The sequence below is a fragment of the Pyrgilauda ruficollis genome, unplaced genomic scaffold (assembly GCF_017590135.1).
Source record: "Pyrgilauda ruficollis isolate IOZ18807 unplaced genomic scaffold, ASM1759013v1 scaffold14, whole genome shotgun sequence".
Taxonomy (NCBI): Eukaryota; Metazoa; Chordata; class Aves; order Passeriformes; family Passeridae; genus Pyrgilauda; species Pyrgilauda ruficollis.
This window is the reverse complement of record NW_024512543.1, coordinates 3,608,049-3,632,046: the sequence shown is the minus strand read 5'-3', so window position 1 is coordinate 3,632,046 and position 23,998 is coordinate 3,608,049. Positions and strand designations below refer to the sequence as shown.

The 23,998-nt window shown below is 41.9% G+C and overlaps 1 protein-coding gene across 13 annotated transcripts in view; it reads right to left on the bottom strand.

Annotated features, from left to right (window-relative positions):
- Positions 1–3,439: 3,439 nt before the first annotated feature.
- Positions 3,440–23,998, bottom strand: part of TMEM229B (transmembrane protein 229B) — a 32,565-nt gene continuing 12,006 nt past the window's right edge. For 7 of the 13 annotated variants that reach the window (XM_041460038.1, XM_041460041.1, XM_041460037.1 and 4 more), the window contains one exon: positions 3,440–7,020. In XM_041460038.1, coding sequence (XP_041315972.1) covers positions 6,491–6,994 — 504 coding nt within the window. In that variant the 5' untranslated portion in view covers positions 6,995–7,020 and the 3' untranslated portion in view covers positions 3,440–6,490. Of the gene's footprint in view, positions 7,021–15,549; positions 15,598–23,998 lie in introns of all 13 variants that reach the window. The other 6 variants (XR_005954553.1, XR_005954555.1, XR_005954552.1 and 3 more) reach the window with 6 other exon arrangements.

Sequence of the window (23,998 nt, the reverse complement as noted above, 5' to 3'; positions counted from 1 at the left end):
ACTGCAGCATGGGCTTACAGTGGAAATAAAGCATGGAAAAGGATGGGATACCCCAAAGGAGCTGCTGGAGACAGAAAAGCAGTAGGAAGAGCTGTGGTATCAGATGAGTGGTCTGACAACAGAAACAGCATCACAGATAAGCTCTGCAGTAACTGCAATACAAGCTGATAGAGCAGATGGTCACCTCAGTTTAGCCTTTAACATAGCTTGTTGCCCCTAGCAATATTTACCCAAAAGTACTCTACTGATGGAGATGGGATTATGTAGCAGACAGAGGGAATCAGTCCTATTTTATACAGGATACTGGGCTGCCTATCAGCTCTGACAGTCCCTTCATGTGCTGGCTTTGACTTGGGCAGACAGAGCAATGTCATGATATGCACAACCATTTCTGGGACAGCGTCACATGGTGGAAGCCAGGTAACACTTCCCCAGTTTCCCAACTTTGTTGGAACATTATTAATTCACTCCACAAATCTGGAAACTTGGTTAAGAGGTAGTGTTAAACTCCCTTTTCTCTTTCTGAAATGACCTTTTGGGAACTGTCAGGACATTTTCATTAGATCTTGATCAGTGCTATTTGGGGTTAATTCTGAACCATTTCAGTAATTCTTCTATTTAATTAGTTTGTGAAAAGCGCTTCAAAGATCCTTCAATGAAATGTGAAAATACTTTTATTCTCATTCTCAAAATACTAAGGTAAAGAACCACACTGAAATAGCAATTTAGAAATGTTGTGAAGGTGATTAACTACAGCGGAAAGCAACATTCTTCACTGGAAAGTGTCCCATATTTGAAAGGCTGGACATCTCTATGCATATGCATATCTCACCTATTTAATAAATATTGTCTCAACTGCATGTTTATGTATTTTTATTAAAGAGAAAATTGCTTGTACTTTCTCCTCTTTCTTCTGCATTATAGCATTAAAGCAGGATCACATGCCAAACAACAGTATAAACAAACAGCATCACCAGATATTTAAGGGTCTTTAGCTCCTAAATTGCTAAAGCATAAATACAAACTGACGTCAAACATTTGGGATTACCATTTAAAAATTGCTATTTTCTGAGAAACTAATGAAGGCCATTCATATCAGAAAATTCAGTGCCTACAGTAGGAGTGAGCTGCCCAGACTCCAGAGTAAGGAGTCAAAAAAATGGTCTGCATCTCTAAGAATAAAAACTGCCAATTTGATTTAGACCTATGAGAAGTAACAGATAGAGAGAATATGAAGAGATTCTTTCAACCTAACTCTTGAAGATTTGGGAGTGTCACCACCAGTCCTTGCTCTGCCACCATTATCAGCAGTGTTTTTATCACCCTCTCTACTCATCAAAGTCCTTGTATGGTGGAAGCCCATCCTGGCTGTGGACTGGAACTGCACTGCACACACCATGCAGTGCAGAGTGCAGTTGTGTGATGATACCGACCTGCTCCAGAGCTGTAAAAAGTCACCTTCCACATTTGGTCTTCAGGATCTCAATTAAACAGCTGAAATCTTAAACAAGTAAGAGCACAAATAAGATAAGAAGCAGTGATGAAGTTTATATAGGATCTCTTTCTCCCTCTTAAGCATGGAATTAAGAGTACATTTTATAAAGCAAAATTAATTCCTGAGTAGGCGTTGCTACTATTTCAGGTCCTGAAGTGGTATAGCCAAATGGCAGCACACTCAGAGGTGTGTCTATTCTGCTTCTCAGCATGATTAACTCAGCAGGATGGAGAACAGCACTATATGGCTTTTAGGAGTTATATTGGCTTAATGAGCATTAGCTTGCACATCCCAAGGTGACATATTTTTCCACAAAGTTGTAAGATGGGAATCACCTAGAGAGAAAGAGGACTGGACAATTTGAACACTCCTTCTAGTTCAGAGTAAGTTCAAGCAATCATACACTTTGGAGCAAGCAAACATTTGTGTTTCCACAAGTAGTGAAGATTTTAGTGGGAAAGCACAACTTTATATTTGAAAATGTGGTGCCTTTGGACACAAACTAACCAGTGCATCTCCAGCCCCTGACTAGGCCTTCTGTCCAAACAGCACCTTTTCCTTCCACATCTGTGCTAGTTGCCCAGGGGCCAAAAGGAGAGCAGGTGCTGGGGGCACTACCTTCTTCTGTAACTTCCCCTCTTGTTCACAAAGCAGTTTGACCAGTGGTCAAACTCTTGATGCAGCAAAACCTTGCCATCCTAGAAGATATAAGCTACTCCACATGGTAGAAATTCACTATTGAGGTCTGTGGAAGCCTTGCTTGTGATGAGCCTGAAGTTCAGAGCCCTACAGCTCTTAAAATCAAAGTGGCTGTGCCCAAGCGGAGACAGACCTGTGTTAGCATAAAACCTGGAATGGTGCCAAGGCCCCTGAGCAGCTGCAGAGCTTGCTCTGGGACAGTAGGTGGAAGGAAAGGAATGTCCCTTCCCCAACAGCTGGCTCAGGATACTCCAGGAGGAGTAAGAGAAAACAGATTCAAAGGGAGGCCATTTGCCAAACAAGGACAATGCTCATCTGTTCTCACCAGCTGTGTGACCCAAAGTGGTCTTTAGGCCAAAGCAGTTGGGTAAGGTGATACACATTACTAACAGCTCCTGGTTTGGTAAGAGGCCATGTAAGAAACATTTCCTTCTACAACAGGGGATGGGCCACAGAGGGATTCAGTAGCTGCCAGTGTGCAGGAAGGAAGGGGAAGAGAGTATTCTCCCCCTCAGGTGGTTCAGCTGCACTTTGCAGGCAGAAGTGGAGGAAAAGAGCTCAGGTCTGCAAGCCTCCCCCTTGAACACAGGGCAGATTGCATGTAGTCAGAGCCTAGGATAAATTAAAATAGAAAAACATTTAGTTTCAGTTCACATCTTAGTAGTGGCTCATGTTTTATTTACAGAAAGGGCAGAAGTTTCCCGGAGTGAAGAAATCCCCTTTCTTTCTCCGCAGGTTTTAGAAAACCAGTCAGCAGCAGAGCTATGCTAAACTCAGGACGTCAGTCACCTGCTTCCTAATTCTCAAAGCAGCTTTTTCTACCTTTTATAGTCACAGGACTAGTCAAGCAAAATCTTGATTGGATTACTCTGCTTTAATTACAAAATGCACTCAGACCAAAGGCGCAATGTTCTTGGTACGTATGTACACATTTCTCTCAATTATAACACAGAAGACCAAAATGCCATCTGGTCCTGCTGTAGATCAAACATTCCCCTCTGGCAAGATCTTTGGAGTATGAACAGATACCACAGTAATGCTTGAACTGCCTCTTGTGTGACAGACACCAGACTATGTATTTATTTATCACACACTTTGAGATCCTTTAGGGTGGACTGTACATGAGACAAGTAAGAGAACAGATGCAAAACTGGAACATTGGGGAGTCCATATCCCCACTACCCCCTGGAAAAGAAAGGCAGAGATGAGGGTCACTTTCTCTTTGCTGCAGTTAGCACAAGGAGATAAATCACAATGGTTTTTTATTGCTGGTGAACTCAAAACAGGCAACTTTAATCTACTGAGGAAGATACACATACAAACAAATGTTAGGCCTTGTGCGTTTTTTTTTCTTCTTAATGTAAATGTCTCTTCAACTTCAGTCCAGCTCCCGAGCTCTCACTGAGCTGCCACTGAGATCCTGGTGACGTGCTCTGGGCAGTTCTGCAAGATGTTATAAGAAGCATCACATGTATTGAAAAGGGAGATTTTGCAGAAAAGACAAAGCTTTGACAGCAGCCACATTGCTCAGAAAGGAGAAGTCTGGCTAATCCTGCTGCATTAGGTATGTGGTATTATACACAATTAAATTATTTAAGAATTTGCCAGGTCCTTTTCTGTTTCTGGTGTGCAAGCTGCAAGTAAAGTGCACTTCTGGGTATAAATTACCACTCTATGAAGATGCAATAGCTGGATGGTACATGTCAGACACCAGTGGAAAGCAGACTACAACAGCTGTTTCAATGACACAGGCAGTAAGAACAATGCCCTAGAATACTAGATGCTGCTGGGAAACCCTCCATATTTTGAGCAGTTAAATATTACATCACTCAGCAAAACACAAATAAAGTGTCATTTATATGGGACCTTCTTAAGTACAGACAATAACAGACACAACTGCTATTGCACACCAGGTTAGCTATGCAGACAGCCAGTCCTCCACACCACACTGCTAACTCCTTTCAACCTTTCCAAACAGTTTTGTAATAGCTAAGGAGAAAGCAGGGATCCTAAGGATCTTTCTGTAAAGCTGAGGGTTTTACATGATGTGGGGGTGATGTAGGAGGCAGCACAACACCACATTTTAAGCTATGCTGTGAGAGGACAACCCAGCTTTAGACACTGCATTTGATGATCGTGACATAACCAGGGCCAAAATGGTGGGATACCAACTCTGATCTGCACCTTGCAATTCCTGTTCTGCTCCAGTAGAGCTCATCTACATTATCCCCCACACAAAGCTGTTTTTTTTTTCCTCCATGTACAGTTTCAGATGACTATTTTGCCTGGGTCTATACTCCTGAGACCAACAAGGCTGATCAACTACACTGTTCCTCTGATTTCATAACACTGGCATCACAGCATCAAAAGAACTATCAGTTCAGTGTTTGTCCTTTTTTAATTTAATGAACTGTAAAAAGGGAACTCTAAATACCCACCTAAGTATTCTCAGTGATTTGGGATACATTGCATATCCAGGGCAGATTCGATTAACTCCTTGCCACCACTGTTTTCATGTGTCCATTGCCAGCAATGGATGCCATATGAAAAGGGGAAGGGAAGGAATAAAATAATTGCTCTCTGTGTAATACAAAGAAGGATTAACACTGCCCTGTAAGAGCAGAACCAATAAACAATTCTACTCACAGGGCCAGCAATGCTTTTCCTCTCAGGAACGGCTGCACCAGGGCAAGAGCAGGTTCATAGCTGAGCATCCCCTACCAGTGACAAGGGACATACACAGAAATGGCCCAACTATTTCCAAAATAAGAGTGGAATCCTACAACAGATTTGCATTTCAAGCCAAATTATCCCTGGTACAGTTCTGCTGACTGTGGTGGAAGAACAAGAAAAATTAATCTGGCCTTATGGGACAACTCTGGCAAACCTTCCCCATAAATCAGTTCAGGAGTGAAACATCGGACAGCTGGAAGCTCTCTGTTTCTTGCTAACTTCAAAGGTCAATACTTGACAGAGTGAATTACAAACTTGTGGCTGCCACTATCAAACACCTTCCCTGCACCACAGCTCTCCTTGTTCTCCATAAGTGTTCCCAGTAGGTTAAATTTCAAACTGTCCCTGGTGGAGGTAGGTCTACAGTGAAACCACAGCAGTCCCTCCTGCTCCACCTCTCTACTGCTGCTCTTGCACCCTAACTCAAAGCCTCATTCAGGCAGAGCATGAAGAAGTACATGCTTTTCAGAGACAGGTGTTTTGTTTTTTGTTGTTTTTCTTGTTGTTTTCCAGTGCTGAAGGAACATGGAGTCAGTGCCAGAGGACCAAATCCTGGGTTAGCCACATGAAGGTTTTCACCTTTAAATACAATGGGCTGCAGCCAGACTAAGTTCTCGATATCACCAGAAACAGAGGAATCCCTGGAAAGGAAGGCAGAAAAGTCTTGTGGGCTATATAGTCTCTACAAGGTTTGCATGGCTGAGATGGGAGCTGGAATCTGCAGCAAGATCTACTTTGGGGGGACAAAGGAGATGGGAAGACTTGCACTATTTCTTGTGCCTTTTGCCAAGATTCAGATAGCACAGATTATGGTAAAATTCACTTGGCAAAAAAGGCCTTTTTAGGAAAAAAAAAAAAAAGGAAGAAAAAAAAAGAAGGAAAGAAGAAAGAAAATATTTCTATTGAGTATCAGAAGTATCAGGACTGAGATTTCAAAAAGTATAATATCCGTGTAAGTTCAGCAAGATGTCCAGCACCAGATTATTTCACGGTGCAACAAAGAACCTGGGGAGAGGCCAGTGGGACCTGGTGAGGGGAACACCATCTACCTCCCCAGCAGACTGCCAATCTTAGGTACTTCTCAACAGCAGATGGATTTTACTTGTTCCTGCAGCATCTCAGGTCCCATGGGAGGTATTGGTTGCAAGCAAGCACCTGAATATTGCCTAATGGAGTAAGCCAATCACTAACTCAGCTGGCGTGTCCATGCCCATCCACTGATTAGGTGGGGTTTTTTAGGATGCATTTCCGCCGTAGCATTTCTTTTTTCTTCTTTCTCCACTTTAAAGTGTAAGCAAAAGGACTGCTTTCATCAGTAATAAGTTAAAATCAGAAACGACCTAACTAACAAGTAACTGATATTGGTCCTTGGAGCCCAAAGTGTAAAATCCATAGAAAATCTATTGGTTCCAATTTTTCTGGTATATCCCATGCACATCCCCATTAGAAAAACGGGGTTATGAATCTTATACAGCAAGGAGCAGTACCTCAGAGCCAGAGCAGACTGTCAGTGGTAGAGATCTGGGCTCTCTCAGATTGCTAAGTATGGCTCTAAGTCGCTGCTCAATCCGTCTTCACGTGGCCATTGGCCAAGGCAACGGGCACGGTGGGGGCCCCGGGCTCGGCAGTCTCATCAAATCGTAAGCGCAGGGTGTTTCTGATCACCAGCTGCTCCATGATGAAAGAAGCACAAAACCATGGGATGGCATACTCCAGGGTAATCAGGCCCATGAAGTCAAAATCAAACTGGGAATAGTCCCATGGGCAGGCATTAAACTGGCGTAGGATGAGGCCAGTGGTGAACTCCCAGAGGTATGTCCACAGTGTGTAAATGAAGCAGCGCACTAAAATATTACATTTGTCTTTGAGATACAGATACATCTTCTCCACGATGAGGATGGAGGTGCCATAGATGAAGAGTGCCCACACACTGGTAACACCAGGGAACTTCCAGTTGAAGTTGACCACAAACTCCCAGGCAGCTGTGAACATCACCTCACAGAAATAGCCGTGGATGGCGTAGAGGTACCATCGTGAGAAAGCAGTCAGAGGTTCTGCTGCAGCCATTCTTCTGCACTCACCCCAGCAGCACTCTGAAAGGAAGAGGGAGAGAGAGGGAGAGAGGAGTCAATGAGGATATCACAAGTCCTTGTCCCCCAGATGGCAGCACACAAACTTGCAACAATGGATAAATCTGAGAAAGAAGCGACTCTTATTTTCACCACACCAGATTTTAAGTCCTGGGAAAGGTGGCACCTTACAGGGCTCCATGACTCAGGATTGGCCTGAACAACATATACTGCTCTGCCTGAAAAAAGGGACACTGCTGGTGTTACATTGGCAATAAGGAAGGAGTTGATAAATACAAGGGCTTTGCCAGGAGCAAGGCTGCCAAAGAATTTACCGGTTGCATGTCAGCAGAAAAATACAGTCACCCCACAAGGAGTACACATCAGCTTTTTACTCTTTTCAAGAAATAGCACTATACCTTACTTTTCTGATTCTACTGTGGAATAGATTAATTGAATACAGCATTGTAAAACTGGGCCTTTCCAGTTGTTGCCTAAAGTCTCGATACCCAAAATGTTTACTGTAGTCTAAAACTGAGCTTTGATGGGAGTTACAGCAAGGGAACTGGAGGAGAAAATTCAAAGATTTTACACTTACAGACACCATACCTTGCACTCATTATCCAGCTGAACTTTAATTTTGTCTTTTGAAGTACTCATCCATATTATGGCTAGCATTTGTAAAATAATTTTCTTATGGTGTCAGACTTCCTGATAACAAGTCAAAAAGCACAAAAGAGCCGGGGAAATCCATTCAGATTTGGCTTCAGGACAGCAAAAGCACAAAGGAGGAGAATAAAAAGGAACAGCTGAGCCTAGAGAGAGGTAGTTACTCATGATCAATAGGGAATAAGAACAAACTCTAATTGTCTCTACAGAAAGAAACTGGTGAAGAGTTTTTGAAAAGGCACAATTTGCTTATCACTGAGGTGTTTCATCACAATTAGCTTTTACACTTTGTAGAGACTCACAAGTCTGCCATGCTATAGTCAATTACATGAGGTGATTATAAGCATAATTTTACTGAAGCCTTGCAGATTTACACCACAGGATGAATTTGACCTCTTTCATTCTTAGAAACTTACTCTTTCAAGTTGAGTTTCTCTGGACTCTTTACCAAGCACTATTTAACTTGCTCTGCACTTACTTCCATGGCACAATGTGCTAGGGAAAGAACCACACTAATTTTATGTACAGTCATTCCATGCCATCTGGAAAGAGGCTGTTCCTGCCCTGCTCTGTAAATACAGTGCCTTTCTGAACAAAGTATTAGCATGCAACTGATATTCTGATAGGAGATAAGAGAAACTTCTATAAGGAAAAACAGAACTATTACAATAAACATGAAGTAGATATGCATAGGGGAATATTGAAATTGAAAAGGACAAAGCTGTATCCATGATCCATTCACACTTCTCTTAAACAGACACACAAACAACCAAAGCCTTGATAGTTCATATGATTTGGGTGCTTGAACAAAAACCTATTTTCTATTGGCAGAATTCATTTTAAAGAGGACACTGATCCATCATTACATGCTACAGAGAAAGGTCAAGAGCACATAGTGAGCTTGCAGGTGAAAGAATAAAGAATCATTAGAGATTGCCTCATATCTCCTAACAATTCAATCCCAAGAAACCCTGTAAGACAGCAGAGAATGTGGCATATGAGAAATATGCAGGAGGTGTATATCCACACAGTCAATAAGAAGCCGATGCATAAGGGCACTGCAAACCAAGGAGAGTTTGTCAATGTAATGTTACTTGGTTAGTTTGCCAGTACAGCTGGTAAGCTTAGGACTCTGAATCCTCATATCATTACTCCATTCTGACATAATTTCAATAACAAGTCAAAAATCAGAGGTACAGAAGTCAGGGAAAGCAGTAAGAAGGTGTCATGATTTAAACCCAGCTAGCAACTAAGCACCAGACAGCCACTTACTCACTGCTCTCCAGTGGGATGGGAAGAAGAATCGGGTGCGGGGGGGATGAGTTAGGGTGAGTTTAATAACTGAAACAAAGTAAAATGTAATAATAACGTAATTAGCTCCGTTGGTTAGAGCATGATGCTAATAATGCCAGGGTTCTGGGTTTGATCCCTGTATGGGCCATTCACTTAAGAGCTGGACTTGATGATCCTTGCAGGTCCCTTCCACCTCAGAATATTCTGTGATATTTCTGTAATATGTAATGTCATTATCCAGCAAAGAAAACTATTGTAAAGATTTTACTAAGTTGCCAAGGGATTGTATGGTTTTTCTCTCTTTTCTGAGCCTAACTTTTTCACTTGTGATCCTTAGTCCTTGCACTTCTCTCTGCAGCTTTACATGAAATGGATTTGAAGCGTTAGCAGGGAGCACCCTTATAATTTTGCAAATCTATTCACAAAGCTGGATCAAATGCACAGGGAGTCCTTCCCTCTCCCCCTCAATTTTCATTCCAAGGATCCCCTCACCAATTATTTCCATTGTCTTATACCTCCCTACAAAAGCCAAAGACTCATAGAAACAAGCCACATCCTGTTCTGCCCCACACTATATCCCCTGTGCAATGAAGATTTCTCTTTCCTGGTTCTATATCACAAACTTAATGAAAACTTATTTACTTTCTGTTTCTTTTTTATTGTTTGCAAAATATTTAGTCACTACACTAGAAGTCTAATAACTGAATCTAGATCAGGTCTTGGATATCTACAATACAAGTTAAGCCATTGCAAAGACCACTGTTGAGTTCTTTTGAATCATGTGGCTTTCACAACAACTGCAAAGAGACAAACATCAATGCACTGGCACTGTCTCAATATTTGCCTTCTCTACTGTCGTGTCTCCAGTGGGCCCAGCCTTGATGGAAACTTCCTTCTTACAATTGCTTGCAAGAGTCTTCACAGACTTCCTACTGATTAGGAGCAAGGAAGACAGGGCAGATGCCAATCTGTGGTAGCCCAAACATAACTGGTTCCACTGTCCTTGGCACTAAATAAATCCAGAAACCACAGCTCCTCCTGTAAAATATTTCATCCAAAATAAAACAAAAAGGACATAGTAAGACATAAAGGGAATGGAGGATACATTTAGGGAGGCTATCACAAGCCACAGCACATCACTGCACAAGCTGGGGACTGTACAGTTTAATGGTTACAAATCACTTGAGCATTTACAGAACAATTAAAACTGCAGCTTTTCCTAAGCATTGTATTTCCCAGCCACACCAAATTATTTGGTGTCTGGTAAGCAATACTGCACAAGAAGGTCTCAAGAGTGACATAAAGGAGAAAAGTGTTGTTTTATTGGGCAGCAATTAATGATAAAAGAATCAAGCTGAAGAGCATGACATTAGTGGGAGAAGCATCCAAACAGAAGGCCAAGAATGGATTCAGTAAGAAATGCAGATTTGTGAAAAGCCTTAGGTAGATAATTGAACTTTGTGATGCAAAACTTTTAATGGAGTGACAGTAATACTGACCAAAAGGCTATGAACATATGGGAGCTATTCAGTCTCCTCAGGAAAACAAATCACATTCATGACTAAGGCACTTATAATGGGGTGGGCAGCAGCTTCCTGAAAATCAGAAGCACAGCTGCCAGCTATGCAATTGTCTCAGCAGAGAGCAAACAATGCATGGAGACTGCTCATGGGTGACCATGTTTGCATTGAGGCTGCTCGCACTGTGTTGTTTTGGGGAAAATAGGGAGCTTCTACATTCAAAGTTTTGAAAATGCTTTCCATCATCAGCAAATTACACATCAAATAGTTAAAATAGAAACAGTTCCCCTAATATAAAGTTATTAGGAAGCCTGAGCTAGGCCAGCGCAAAATCTTTCCTTCTTTCTCTAGTAGGACTTTTCCCAGCTTGCTGAGGAAAAAAAAAAAAAAAAAAAAAAAAAAAAAAAAAAAAAAAAAGAAGAAGGCAAATCTGTGGAAACCACACATGGAATGGACCTCCAAGGAAAACTCAGTCCTCTCCCTGACTGCCCTGCCTGTGTGCATAACTCTGCTGGCAATGAAATGTGGTTGCAGCAAGAAGTTCACTGAGGACACAAAGCTGAGGCCAATACCTCCTAGTGCTGCACAGCCCTTCAGAAGGATCTCAACAGGTTGGAGAGATGAGCAGAGAAGAACTGCCTGAAATTCAAGACAAATTCCTGCATCTGGGGAAGAGTAACTCCATGCAAGGACAAGAGAAAATGGGCAGAAACTAAAAGGCATGAAGTCCCACCTGAATATGAGGAAAAATTTCTTTACTCGGTGGGTGATCAAGCATTGGACAGATTGCCCAGAGAGGCTGTGGAGCCTCCCTCACTGGAGATATTCAAGAACTGTCTGGATGCAATGCTGTGCCATGTGCTCTAAGATGACCCTGCATGAGCAGGGAGGTTGGACCAGATGACCCACTATGGTCCCTCCCAATATGTCTCATTCTGTGATCAGGGAAGGACTTTGACTTATGGCTGCAAGAAAGCACCAAGATTACACTTTAATATTTTATAATTTCAGCTCTGAAATGGATATCAATAATCACCTAGGTTGAGGTAAGATACAGATAAAACTGATGCACGAGGCCAAGTAAGGAGAAAGGACTTACAGACTGCCACACTTGGCGTGAGACCCCTCTGCGCAAGAGGAGCACTTCCATACTCACATTCAGTTTTGCAGGTGATGCAGCCTTGGCACGCAAGAGGGAAGTGATCAGAAGATGGACTGATGGTAGACCAAGGAATAATGGTAGATTTGTCTCACATAAGCACTGCAGGGGAGACCTCAGTGGATGTCATATTCATGCCTGATTAAGTTCTTGAGCACTGCCTGGCTCATTTTTTTTCAAAGCTTCCTTTGCAGTGGCTTTCTGCCCATTTCCCTGCTCCCAAGCCAAACAGTGCTTAAAAAAAGGTCTCTTATAGATTGTCTTTATTCCCTTTAATCCAGCAGAATTATTTAGATGCTCTGGATGAGTGTAATAAGACTTCCTCAAGAAACTCTGAATTAACTCTGAAGTGCTAATAAAAGAAAAACGCATACAAAAACATCTATGAAACAATTCTGCTAATGAATTCTGAGTCTATGAATTCTGTCAGCTAACTGATCCACTGCAGGTGAATCTGAACTACTGCAGCATGTTTCATACTCATAGTGCCCAGTTATTTCTGCAAGTTAAAAAGTTACGGCACAGCATTATTTTACAAATTCTTATTTACTAATGTTTAGTTCTATAACATGCATGTTCATATTTCTAAGAAATGCCTTAGGGATCTATAACCCTATGTTATATATGTTATATATGATAATTACTCTTAAATTTGAAAAAGTGCAAAGGAGACACAGTAGGATACTTTAGTCTCTCCAAACGACAGAACCACAAGTAGTGGACCAAGCTGAAGTAAAGGGTACTTTCCCCTCCCTGCCCATGAGCTGTACTGCTAATGTCCTCCTTCCTCAGGTCCTTATTACCCCAACAGTACTTATGTAAAATAAGTACTGTTTCTCATTACTTTTTAATTACTTTCATTGGCACATCATTGTAGCTACTCTGTTCTTTCTTCAGACTGGGAGAATCAGAGGTAATCTGCTTTTCTGCTTTAGCAAGGATTAGTCGATAGAAGAACGTGTTGGTGAAAATTGACATGCATTTTTGGACAATACCTGTCTAAGTGTAATTCTTATTTTGCATTTTCCCTGTGAGTAAACACCTAACAAGAATACCTTTGCAACCATGGATAACATTGAATGAATATGCTGCAAATCTGGCTTCAATATTTTCACAGAGGTATCACACACCATTAGAAGTGAAGATTTACAGAACACTAGATGCATACAGAACACTATGTACTAAATTTGGCCCCAAGATATCAGTTCATCAGTGTTTAAAGATTTATACAGTAAAGTCTTAGTGGTACTTATGTGCTGAAGTCATAACTCTGAGGAGATATTCATCCTTCAGGTAACTGAGAGCCTCAATTAACTGTGGCTCAGAAAATAGGATTTCAACTGAACTGAAATGTGGAAGAGCTCCAGCAGATCAATTAATCAAGCCCTGCAATGAAGCTAAAAGCACACCACAGATGTCTCCAAATACAGACTCTCAATGCTTTCAGAAAGTATCTGGAGCCCTTGGATTTTGGTCAGTTCTGAGTCATCTGTTTTTACTGCTTTTTTCCATCAGGATGCACACTGTCTTACCCCACATATCGTGGGGTAAGAAAGCACATTCTATTTCTTATCTGCATTTTCCCCTCATTTTTGTCTCTAGCTCCTTTCCCATACAAGGCATATCATTTCCCTGCCACTCCTTGTTTTCTTGTTCCTTTGCCCAGTTCACTCTGTACCTGCTGGCAGCCTCTGATCCCTGTCTATCTTTCAAATCTGGTCCAAAGAGAATTGGGATACAGTAAAAAACCATGACGCCAAAAGGAGATTAAATGAATCCAATTACCAGCCTAACCCAAAGGGATGGGGAAGTGCAGTTCTTAGTGGTAATGCCTGTGTGTGGGCTGCCCAGAAGGTACCATTTCACAATGGAAAGGAGAAAGGTAGGCATTTCTTGGGAGGGTGTGTAGAGGGAGGTTGACTTCTCAGAGGACAAAGAGAAAATATGAAGATATTGTTTAAAGAATAGCTTTCTGACTAAGGTGATCTCGTGAATTCCTGTAGAAGTGCAGAAAGTGGAGACTTTCCATGTCCTGCCGCACACATTGCAGGAAATGTTACGTTACGTGAACACACCTTAGCCCACAGTGACTACTCCAACCTGAGAACAGATTAAGGCAGTAGCTCTTACAGAGACCAATAGGAATGTTTCCTTGGTACCTGACAGAAGTTAAGATCTCCAAGAGTCATGCAAGCAGCAGACTTGAAAGATACTATGAAAAATTACTGAATCCAAACTTGACATCTACAAGTACTGAGCCCAAATCTCCCCAGCACTTCCTTCAGGTAAGGTCACGTTCTTCTCCAAGCCTGTTGCTGTAAGGCTCTTGTGCCTTACCTGCTGCCCTTCCCTGTTTAGAAAAGCTGCCCTGAGTTCCCAACATTTGCTGATACTACGGTTCTCAAAAAAGCAAATGTCTAGTAAGAGCCCAAGTGCCCCTGATGTGGCTCCAGTACAAAGCAGAGACTTGGATACCAGAACTCTCCTACAGGAGTAGGCAGACCTTCCCATTAACACTGAAGAGGAGGGAGCCAGCATTGTGGAAGGTCTGTCCTTAAGGAGATGGCATGTTCAGGGAGCACAATCTGCTCTTAAAATCTGTATCAATCATCCTTCAGTTGTGGGTGCTTAGTTGCTGGATTCACCGTTATCTTAACCTGGACAGTTGACTTCTTTCTCTGCAGTGAGAGCAGACCTGAGCTCCTAGAACCCAGTTTTCAAAAAGCGACACAGGCTCACACACCATGACTTCAGCCTAGGTCGGAGCACTTAGGGTTCCCTGATGGGCAACTGCCTGACTCGTAAGCTCCTCCAAGCTGGGCCCCTTCATATCAAACTGTGCATTCAAGTACACTGGCAGGGAGCTGGGTCATAAGGATGTCTCATGAATCCTCAGACTACACCTGATGCCACCTTGGTTCTTTTCCTACTGTTTCTGAGTTTCTAATTGCCTCTCTCCCAAATCACAGAACACTGGACTGTTCTCTACTTTGGACTGGACCATAGATATCCACTTTTAAAAAGGCAAATCAACCTGCTATATCTACATAAATTTGAATAAATTTGAATTCTATCTACAGCTGTATAGACATATAAAGATATAGATACGCCTGCACATACTGTCCAATTTTATTTGCTGATTTGTCCTCTTTTCCCCTCTATTGAAGGAGATGAATCTTTTTTCCTTATAATTGCCTCTTCTGACTGTGCGCACTTTTGTGTGAGGTGAGCTTTTACAAACAATACAAACACTACTATTGGATTTATCATACCTTCAACCTAGCAATCATTTATCACAGCTTCTCAGAGCCTCTCTGAAAACAAATGCATTTAATACTAAGTCTATACTCTTCTTGCACATTTGCTGTTGTGACTGCAGTGCGTCCAAACGACCATGTCCTACTGAACAGTCTCCCCAGTAAAACCAACAGATTCATTGCTCAATACTGGAAAGAATTTTCAATCTGCATTTACAACCTAAGTGTAACACTTTGGGTTCCTTAAGACAGAAGTCTGTATGTAAGTGTACAGGGCTGCTTCAGAATATTCTAAATGCCTGAAGTCTAGGAATTTACTTTCATAGTACAGCAAGCCCAGATCATGAAATAAAGCAATACCATAGCTTCAGACTGCTTTACAGATGTATCAGTTTATGGTTGAGACCCAACTCATATTCACCCCTTTTCTGAGATCCAGTCTACACATTCAGCCTTCTGAAAAATTCTAAACCATTTCTTGTGAATAGCAGCTAACATACATTCCATGAGTCCTGAAGCAGATGCAACTGCATTGTGTTACTACCACATACTTAGCACCTGAAAAAGGAATTAAGTGTCCACCTTAGAAAGGAAAATCCCTATGAACTGCTAACTATAATCCTAAACTCAGCAAGGATGTAAAAATACTACTCACCTCTTCACTCAACTGTCAGTCAGCACAGAAGACATTTTCCATTCTCAGCTGCAGAAAGATGGTACAGGTGCAAAAGGTCAAAGCACAATGATAACAGGGGACTTGAATTTGAGTCCACACACACAGCTACTGTAGTAGAACACAGAGCAATTTTATTGCTTGTGTATTTGTATTTATTCTGTTTTACATCCTTCAGAAAAGGAAATGTTCCAAAACACACACAGCACTTTGTACATATTAATTTAATTCCCAGTGACTGACAAAACATTCTCATGATTGAAACACAGGCACTAATTGGCCAAGATCCTTGGCCATCCCAGAAGAGAGACAAGATAATAATGTATTTGTTCTTTTACTTGCCTCTGGAAGATGCTCTTTCCAGAACAGATAACTCATGTTGATGCATAATGCAGAAAGTTCATGTTCTCACTACCAGAGCTTCTTTTTCCTTTACAAAAGCACTGATGTTTCTCTGGACAATCCAGACAGTACCTTTCACTGACCCTGAATTCCCTTTACAAAAGTATTTGTGATGGTTATGCAGGTGACTTAGGAACATGTGAAGACACAAGTGTGAAGAAGGAGTTGGTAGCCCAGTGTCTCCATCCAGCAGGGGTTGTGATGCACAATCTTTCCCCATTGCAGGCTCCACCAGAAAATGCTCACACCAGGAAGGATTAGCTACTGCACATCCAGACTATGTTTTCAGTAACTTTGATCTTACTGCTTTGGTCAGATCAGAGACGGAAACATGATACTCATCTTCAAACAGCTTCAAGCCCAAAGATGGCCTGAGTATCTGTAATTTACTGGCCCACTTTCATCTCCCTCTCAATATCAGCTGACTCAGTAAAACCTATCACCTCTCCTTAGAAAAGGGAATATTGAGCTGAACAGATTTCACCCGGTTTCCAGAAGAGGCTTATTTTTGAAGTCTCATGGCAGCCTAGTAGCTGAATGCTATGAAACACAGGACACCCTCAGCTGAAACTTTTAAAGAGCCATTTACACCAGATAGGGGCATGTAAGAGGAAATGGTAAGACCACAACTTCCCAGCCATGAGGTTCAGTTCATTCTTAACACCTCCTATACTTTGTTTCTCTTTTTGCCAAGTACCAAGCTTCCACTAATTTCTGTCAGCTTGTCAGAGGACATTTATTGAACTCTGCACCTGGTTGGAAAGCCTTATTTTCCCATGGGCCAGGCAAGTACAACCAGAAAAGAAAACAACTGTGGCTGTGTCATTCTCTGCAGCATGGAGGCAAACCTACCATCCTGAAATCTTATCTACAGGCAGTAGAGGCTTTTCAATGCATGGATAATTCAACTGGCTTCCTTCCACTGAACTGCAACCTAAGGCTTTACCTAGCTACCGTATAACTGTGCTTCTTTATTTAGACAGGGGAGACAAGAATAAGAGAATCTCAGAATAGTTTGGGTTGGGAGGGACACCAAAGATCAACCCAGTTCCAACCAGCCTGAGCATGGGCAGAGACACCTTCCTCTGGACCAGGTTGCTCAGGGCCCCATCCAACCTGGCCTTGAACACTGCCAGGGATGGAGCATCCACAGATTCTCTGGGAAACCTGTTCCAGCACCTCACCAGCCCTCACAGTAAAGAAGTTCTTCCTAATATCCAGTCTGAACTTACTCTCTTTCAGTTTAAAGCCATCACTCCTTGGCCTATCACTAAATGCCCTCACAAAAATTCCCTCTCCCGCTCTCTTGTATCCCTCTTTAGGTACTAGAAGGTGCTATAAGGTTTACCTCTCAGAACCTTCTGTTGCTCAGGCTGAGCACCCCAGCTGTCTTAGCCTGTCTTCACAGGTGCTCCAGCCCCTCTAATCAACTTGGTGGTCTTCCCCTGGACTCATTCCAACAGGCTGATGTCCTTCCTGTGCTGGACCCCAGAGCTGGATGCAGCACTCCTGCAGAGTCTTATGAGGGCAGAGGGTCCCAGCACAGACCCCTGAGGAAAACCATTTGTTCCACGACATCCATTGGGACTCTGAGCTATTTCACAACTACCCTTTGGATGCAACGGTCCAAACAATTCCTTATCCACTGAACAAATCCATGTCTTGCCAATGTAGAGAGAAGGATGTTGTGGGAGACCATGTCAAAGGCTTTACAGAAGTCCAGATAAATGACGCTTGCACCCTTCCACTGATGGAGTCACTCCATCACCGAAGGCCTCTGGGGTGATCAGCCAGAACTTGCCCTTGGTGAAGCTGAGCTGGCTGCCTTGAATCACACAAGTGTGTCTTGCCCCATTAATGACTGGCCACAGAGTTCCCATACTGGCAAGGCTTACCCAGGGTCACACTATTTTCTGCCCAGATCTTCATTTGTGGTGCCCTTAATATCCAATTTATGTTTTCAGCTTTCATTCTACCACCTCAGGAAAAGTTTAAAGATACACCCTGAACAACTGGTTGTTATTTTAGGAGGCACTGTTATTTAGCAGTTGTTATTTAAGCAGCGAGGAACTGATCCCTCCTTTGAGCAGACACTGAGCTCTCACTGACTGAGACACACTTGTGACAGTGACTTGCTTGTTTTCCTCCAGTAATCTGCGTTACACCATTACTGCACCATGATACCATTCTAACAAGTTAATTATTTGGATGACATGGTTTTACTAAATTTTGGATTTTGTATAAATATTTCATACACACATGCATACAGAGGTCCAAATTAATGAATGAAATTCAGGCACTTAACAAAGGTACCTTACAAGCTCTGTTTCCCTACAGGTTCCCATTTGTAGTTACTAGAGCCTGTGAAGGCAGCTACAGATGGACACATTCTGAAGACAAAAGCAGAGTTTGATCATTCCTGATGCGATCTTTCCTACATCTTTCCAGTACCTACTTAGAGGTGCTTAAAGCATACACAACACTGATTTAATCACCTCTGTGAAATACTTTAGGTTATATAGGGTAATTTCAGGTCTTATCAAACAAGATTTTTTCTTTATCTTGCTTTCCTTCTGGGCAACAATAGGCATGTCATGCCTCTGGGCAAAATGCCAGTTTAACAAAGATGCCATTTCTCATCTGTGTGTTGGGAACTGACTTGTATTAAGATAAGAAAAGAATTCCTCAGTTTTAAGTAAAATGGTTTGATACTGCTCACACTGGACACCAAAAATAACCCTCTTCAAAAGTCCCAAATCCTAAATTCTTTTTAAACCATCTTAAAAAACAGTTCAACAAACAGAGCACCAGGTGACCCATAGCAAATAGAACCAGAGAGGCACCATATGTTTTCTTGTCCATGTTTATGTAAGATGCTTAGGAGTTCTCATTTTCGTGCCTGTATTGTGCATCCACTATTGGCAGTCCTGGAGACACACTGTTCAGCTATCCATTCTTTTTTAGATGTACAGAAATCTGCAGCATATCAGGACTTCTACGACAATCACTAGATACTAAGCAAGACACTCTTGGTAGAAGGAGAAAGAATGTAAGGTTTTGTCTCATGCTAAAACAACCTAAATATCATTCCATAATATAACTAGTCTTGATAGATGCAACAACAAACCCATCACATTACACATAGACCAAACAGCACTGTCTGCACAACAGCTCATAGCAATGTCAAGGTGTTCAAAGTGTTAACATTTTCAAGTGTGCTTGTTTTGCACAGGCTTGTACAAACTTAGAAGCCAGATTACACTGCAGCTGAGCAACTCGCTTCACTGTATTGTCACTGTCTCTGAGAGTTCCCACATCTGTAAAGATATCCAAAGTTAACTTAAATATTACATACACAAAGTGAACTTTTAAATAAATGTGCCTCAGCCAAGGCAGTGCTGCATGCGTGGCACACAGATAAAAGTTATAGCAGTGTACGTCTGTGCCTAAAAAGGAATGGAGGGTGACTTTTGACATCCCATGCTGAAAGTAGTTTTCTTCGGTATTTCCTATGTCTAAGTCACTCTTCTGAGTCACCTGCACTTAGATAGTCTGCAGCACAGTACAAGATGCAAAGTTTTGCACTGCATCCACAACATTGACAGATCTTCCTTCCTTCTCCTGCTGACTTTACAATGACCAGTATATAAAGGAGTAAGGAGCATCTTCTTATGCATGGAAGCAGCCCCCATTTAGCAGCCTTCTGTCACATTTTCCCCAGTACAGCCACGGCATGTAAAAATTTCCAAGAGTATGGCTAAGAGCAGACTGGACATTAGAAGATGCTGAAAAAAAGTGAAGCTCTTCTACAGAGCTGCATGAAGGCTCAGCAGTCAAAAAGCAAAGCATCTTAGAGATCTGCTCCAACTTTCATCCTGGGAGTACTAAAACTAAAATATCCACTAGACTACAGTAGCTCTCCCAAAGCAATTCTAAAAGGCAATGAAACTGACATATAATACAAAGAATAAAAATTTTCATTTCCCCTGAAGTTGCTAGATAGAACTTAAAGACTAACTAGCAAGAAAAGATGAAAGAATGTAAAAGTATGCACACAGGATGATAAATGTAGCTGGAACCAGTGGATAAATAAAAAATTAGGAATATACTAGGGGTTTTGGCAAGTTATATAACAAGAAGCAACACGCATGCCGAAAGAAAGGTTCAAGGAATGGTCATACTGGGGCACTCAGTAACTACAACCAGAGATCCCTTTAGATGACCCTGCAGGATCATAACAGGTCTTCCAGTAGGAGGCAGATGAATGCAAATTAGTTCTAGGGAAAGTGATGTTTATGTATTAGTTAGGAAGTATACTGTAATGAATGTATAATCATGATAGAATAAATACCCTGTGGTAAAGTTTCACGACACACATTCAGTTAGAGGAGATATCCTCTAAAAGTGTCCAGCACTGTAGTAAAGAATGCTAATATTTCTAATATTTCAAACTGTGTTAGAAAGTTTATTTTCTATTTTGGTATCACTACAACAAGGACGTGAAGCAAGTAGAAGACAGGACTCAGATGGAGAAGCAAAAACAGCTTCCGAAGTCAGTGCCAAGGTGGCTACATAAATGGGGCTGTTGAGCAGCTGTGCTGCCTCATGAAGCAATATGCAAACTGATGCAAGTCTTGTAAAGAGCTATGCTGGCCCTAGAGAGGCACAAGCGGCAAAGAGTGCAGTGAACTAACACAGGACTGATGAAACCTCTGCTTTATTACTAGGCTTGCCATGATCTGCAATGTGACCTTGGACATGTCACTCCACCTCTCGGTGCCTCTGACTGCCATCTGGCTGATTAGGCTAAACTATTTGGTGTGAGGGCTGCATCTAATTACAGATTGGGCTGGCAGGTAGCACAAATAGTTACCTATACTGACAAAAGTCATCAGGAAAACTGAAATACAAAGAGCAACTGCATCCAGTCACCTGCATAAGTACCAAATTAAGGTGCAGTCAAAAAAGCTGCACAACTAGGCAGCTCTTAGCACCAGTCTCATTTGCTCAGTCATCTGTGTCACATGGATTCCCAAGTTTACCAAAATATTTCTTTCAGAGAGCCTGAAGGTGCATCTTTAATCCAGATACAAGCATTTGTATTTAAAAGCATATTCAATAAGCTTCTCTGTACAGGACTTCAGAGTGAGTAATTAAAGGAAATATTTCTGCAATAGGGTTTCTCATTAGCAACCTAATTAGCCTTCTGAAAATAATTAACATTCCTTTCTATAAAGGGAACAGATGACCCATTACATTCATTAGACAAGCAAAACAAATGCTGAAGGTAAGGAAGATTTGTTCAGGGAGACAGCAAGAAAGCATCCAGCAGCAGTACAAGTGAAAAAGAAAAAGATGAGGCACAAATGCCTGTGAACCACGAAGACTGGACAATGCAAGTGTGTGTGCAACACTAGTATGTGCATAACTGCCTGATATGTGCACACAACATTCACATCGAGCATTTTCCTTCCCCTGCCTCAAGGTAATCTCATCACTGAGATGCTGAAAAATTCCACCTCCAACTTGTTCTGAAAACCAGAATTAATCAACCATTCACAGTCAGAAACAGCTCTGCCACAGGCAAAAATTCCCCAAGGATCATGTATTTTGACTATTAAAACACTCTCAAAATGCCCATTAAAATAAAGCATGATGTAATGTCAGACACAGGCACAAGTGAGTTGATGTCTATGAAGTTCACCTGTCAAGTTTCACAGGGTGGTGTTTGACCAGTTAGCATGCCCCAAAAGAGTTAAACATACATTTCCTGACCAGTGCATGTTTGATATGAGTGTGGCTGGAGAGTCACAGGCATCAGTGTTGTGGGATGTGTGTGTATATACAGATGACAGAAAGCAAAGGACAGAGATCAATTTATCACTGCCTGGCGCAGCAAGAACTGTGGCATCAATATAGTTGGATGCACTGTTCCAGTGCAGAACAACAGATAAAGGAGAAATGAACTGAGCTTCTAAACATCCACATATTCAGGTAACACAGCAAATGCAAAATTCATGAAAATGCAGCTGCATTTTCAGCCAGTTCCATGTTTGATACATACTTACATTTCCCTAGCAGGAAAGCTGAACACTCATAGCTTTCAAGTGTGATTGCAGTGAGGGCAGAGCTCAGCCCACAAAAGCTTCCATAGCTACATCACTATGGAAACTACAAATCCATTCCAAGCTCTGTTTGTCTACTTCTTTCACTGATGAAAAACAAACAAAGAAAAGGTATGCTTCCAGTTTATCGCCTTTTTACTTTGGTCAAGACCATAGGATGACAAACACATTTTACCTTCTTCAGAAGCAACCCATTCTTCCTTGACAGCTCTCTTTGTGAAACCTACTCAGCCTCTCAACCACCCAGCAGGGCCAGCATTCCCCTCAGCATGCTTCCACCACTTTTTTTAGTGAGGACTCTTCAAATGCAGTCTGGGATTTTATCTTAGCCTCCACAGTTTCCCTCAGCATCTGGACTAGAACAACTCCAAAGGTGACTCACCCTAGGGCATATCCAGCTGGCTGACAAAACGAGAAGCTGAAAACTGTTCTGAACACAAGCTACAGTGTCTTGTTTTGACAGAAGTAACATTTCCTTCCTTTCCAAGAAGCTCTTTAGGAACATTTGAAGTGCTCTCAAAATGCAGCAGGGCACATTACAAGACAGCTGTAAATGCAAAGGTTGAACTTCTGCTTTAAGAAGATCATAATTTCTACAGCTGTTGCTAGTTACAGGTAGCTTTTCCCACACTAAAAATCCAAATACATCTCATCAAAAGCCTAATAGCTAAGAGCAACTCTGAGAGATGCAGAAGGAAAATGGGGGAAAATGTTAAAGAATCTGTAATATGGCATGGACAGTGCAGCCTGGGTATGCAAAATGGCTGAAGGAATCTTCAGGCCAACCAGTGGGAAGGAAAAAGCAAGAAAGTATTTAAAACCCCTCTGCATCTAAGTATGCGCATTCTATGCTGAAGAACAGTTTCTGAACAAACCTTCAGCAACACCTTCTCTCACAGTGGGCACCTCTTACGTGAGCCCACAGCAGTTCATGGAAGAGTTGGAGGAGAATTGAGCCTCTGCAGCTCTGTAAATCTTCAGTGCCTCTCGAATTCAACTGCCAGCTGACAACCATTACATAGACAAATGCCTACTAGTAAATGAGTTGAGAAAAACTATGTGTTACAGATGTTCCCAAACAGCAATTTAAATACACTCATCTCCACTAGAGCACTCTGCATGAACAGAGAAATCCTGCCTGTGCTCAAGGAACTTTTAACAGAGGACACTTAGGCTTCTCAGCAAGACGGAGCTAGGAACAAATTGACATAGTCTAAATTCTCTTACAAAAACCAAATCAATGCTACACAAAAGATGTGGCTCTCTCACCTTCCTTTTGCAAAATGGGCCAGAGCAGCCAGGGCTTCCATCTTGCCCTCACCTTAGAGACAATTCCAAGCTGGCATTACCAGATGTGTTCCAAATTCATTGGTTTTACAAGTATTCCTACCAAAACCCAAAGGATGATAAGAGGTTATTTCTGTGTCCTCAAGGATGTCACAGCAATGCCCAAGCCAATTTAATGAAGGACAAGCTCAAGAGTGGTAATGACAGTCTGCAGAGTCTTGTCCCCATGGCTTTGAAAGCAGATCTGTCTGCATCTCCAACAGACAGCACCCTGAACTGCCTGAGTGGATGGAATCTACAGGAGGCATTGGAGGAATGAATAATTCATAGTCTTGTTCTGCTGCCAATGGATCTATGTTTTCTTGTGCCCATACGGCGCTTGGTTTTTGTTTTAACAGTAATAGGAGACTTCTGCGCTACACTCGATGGTTCTTGAGGACGGCAAGAAGCAGCATTTGCTATACTCACAGCAATAGTGCCACACACCAGAGCACTTGTCAGACACAGCTTTCTTCAGAAACACTCACAGCTGCATTCACTGACATAACAGCTGGACTCATACAAAGCTCATTCCATCACCAGCTGCCTTCTCAGGAAGCTGCTGACACTTGCTTTGT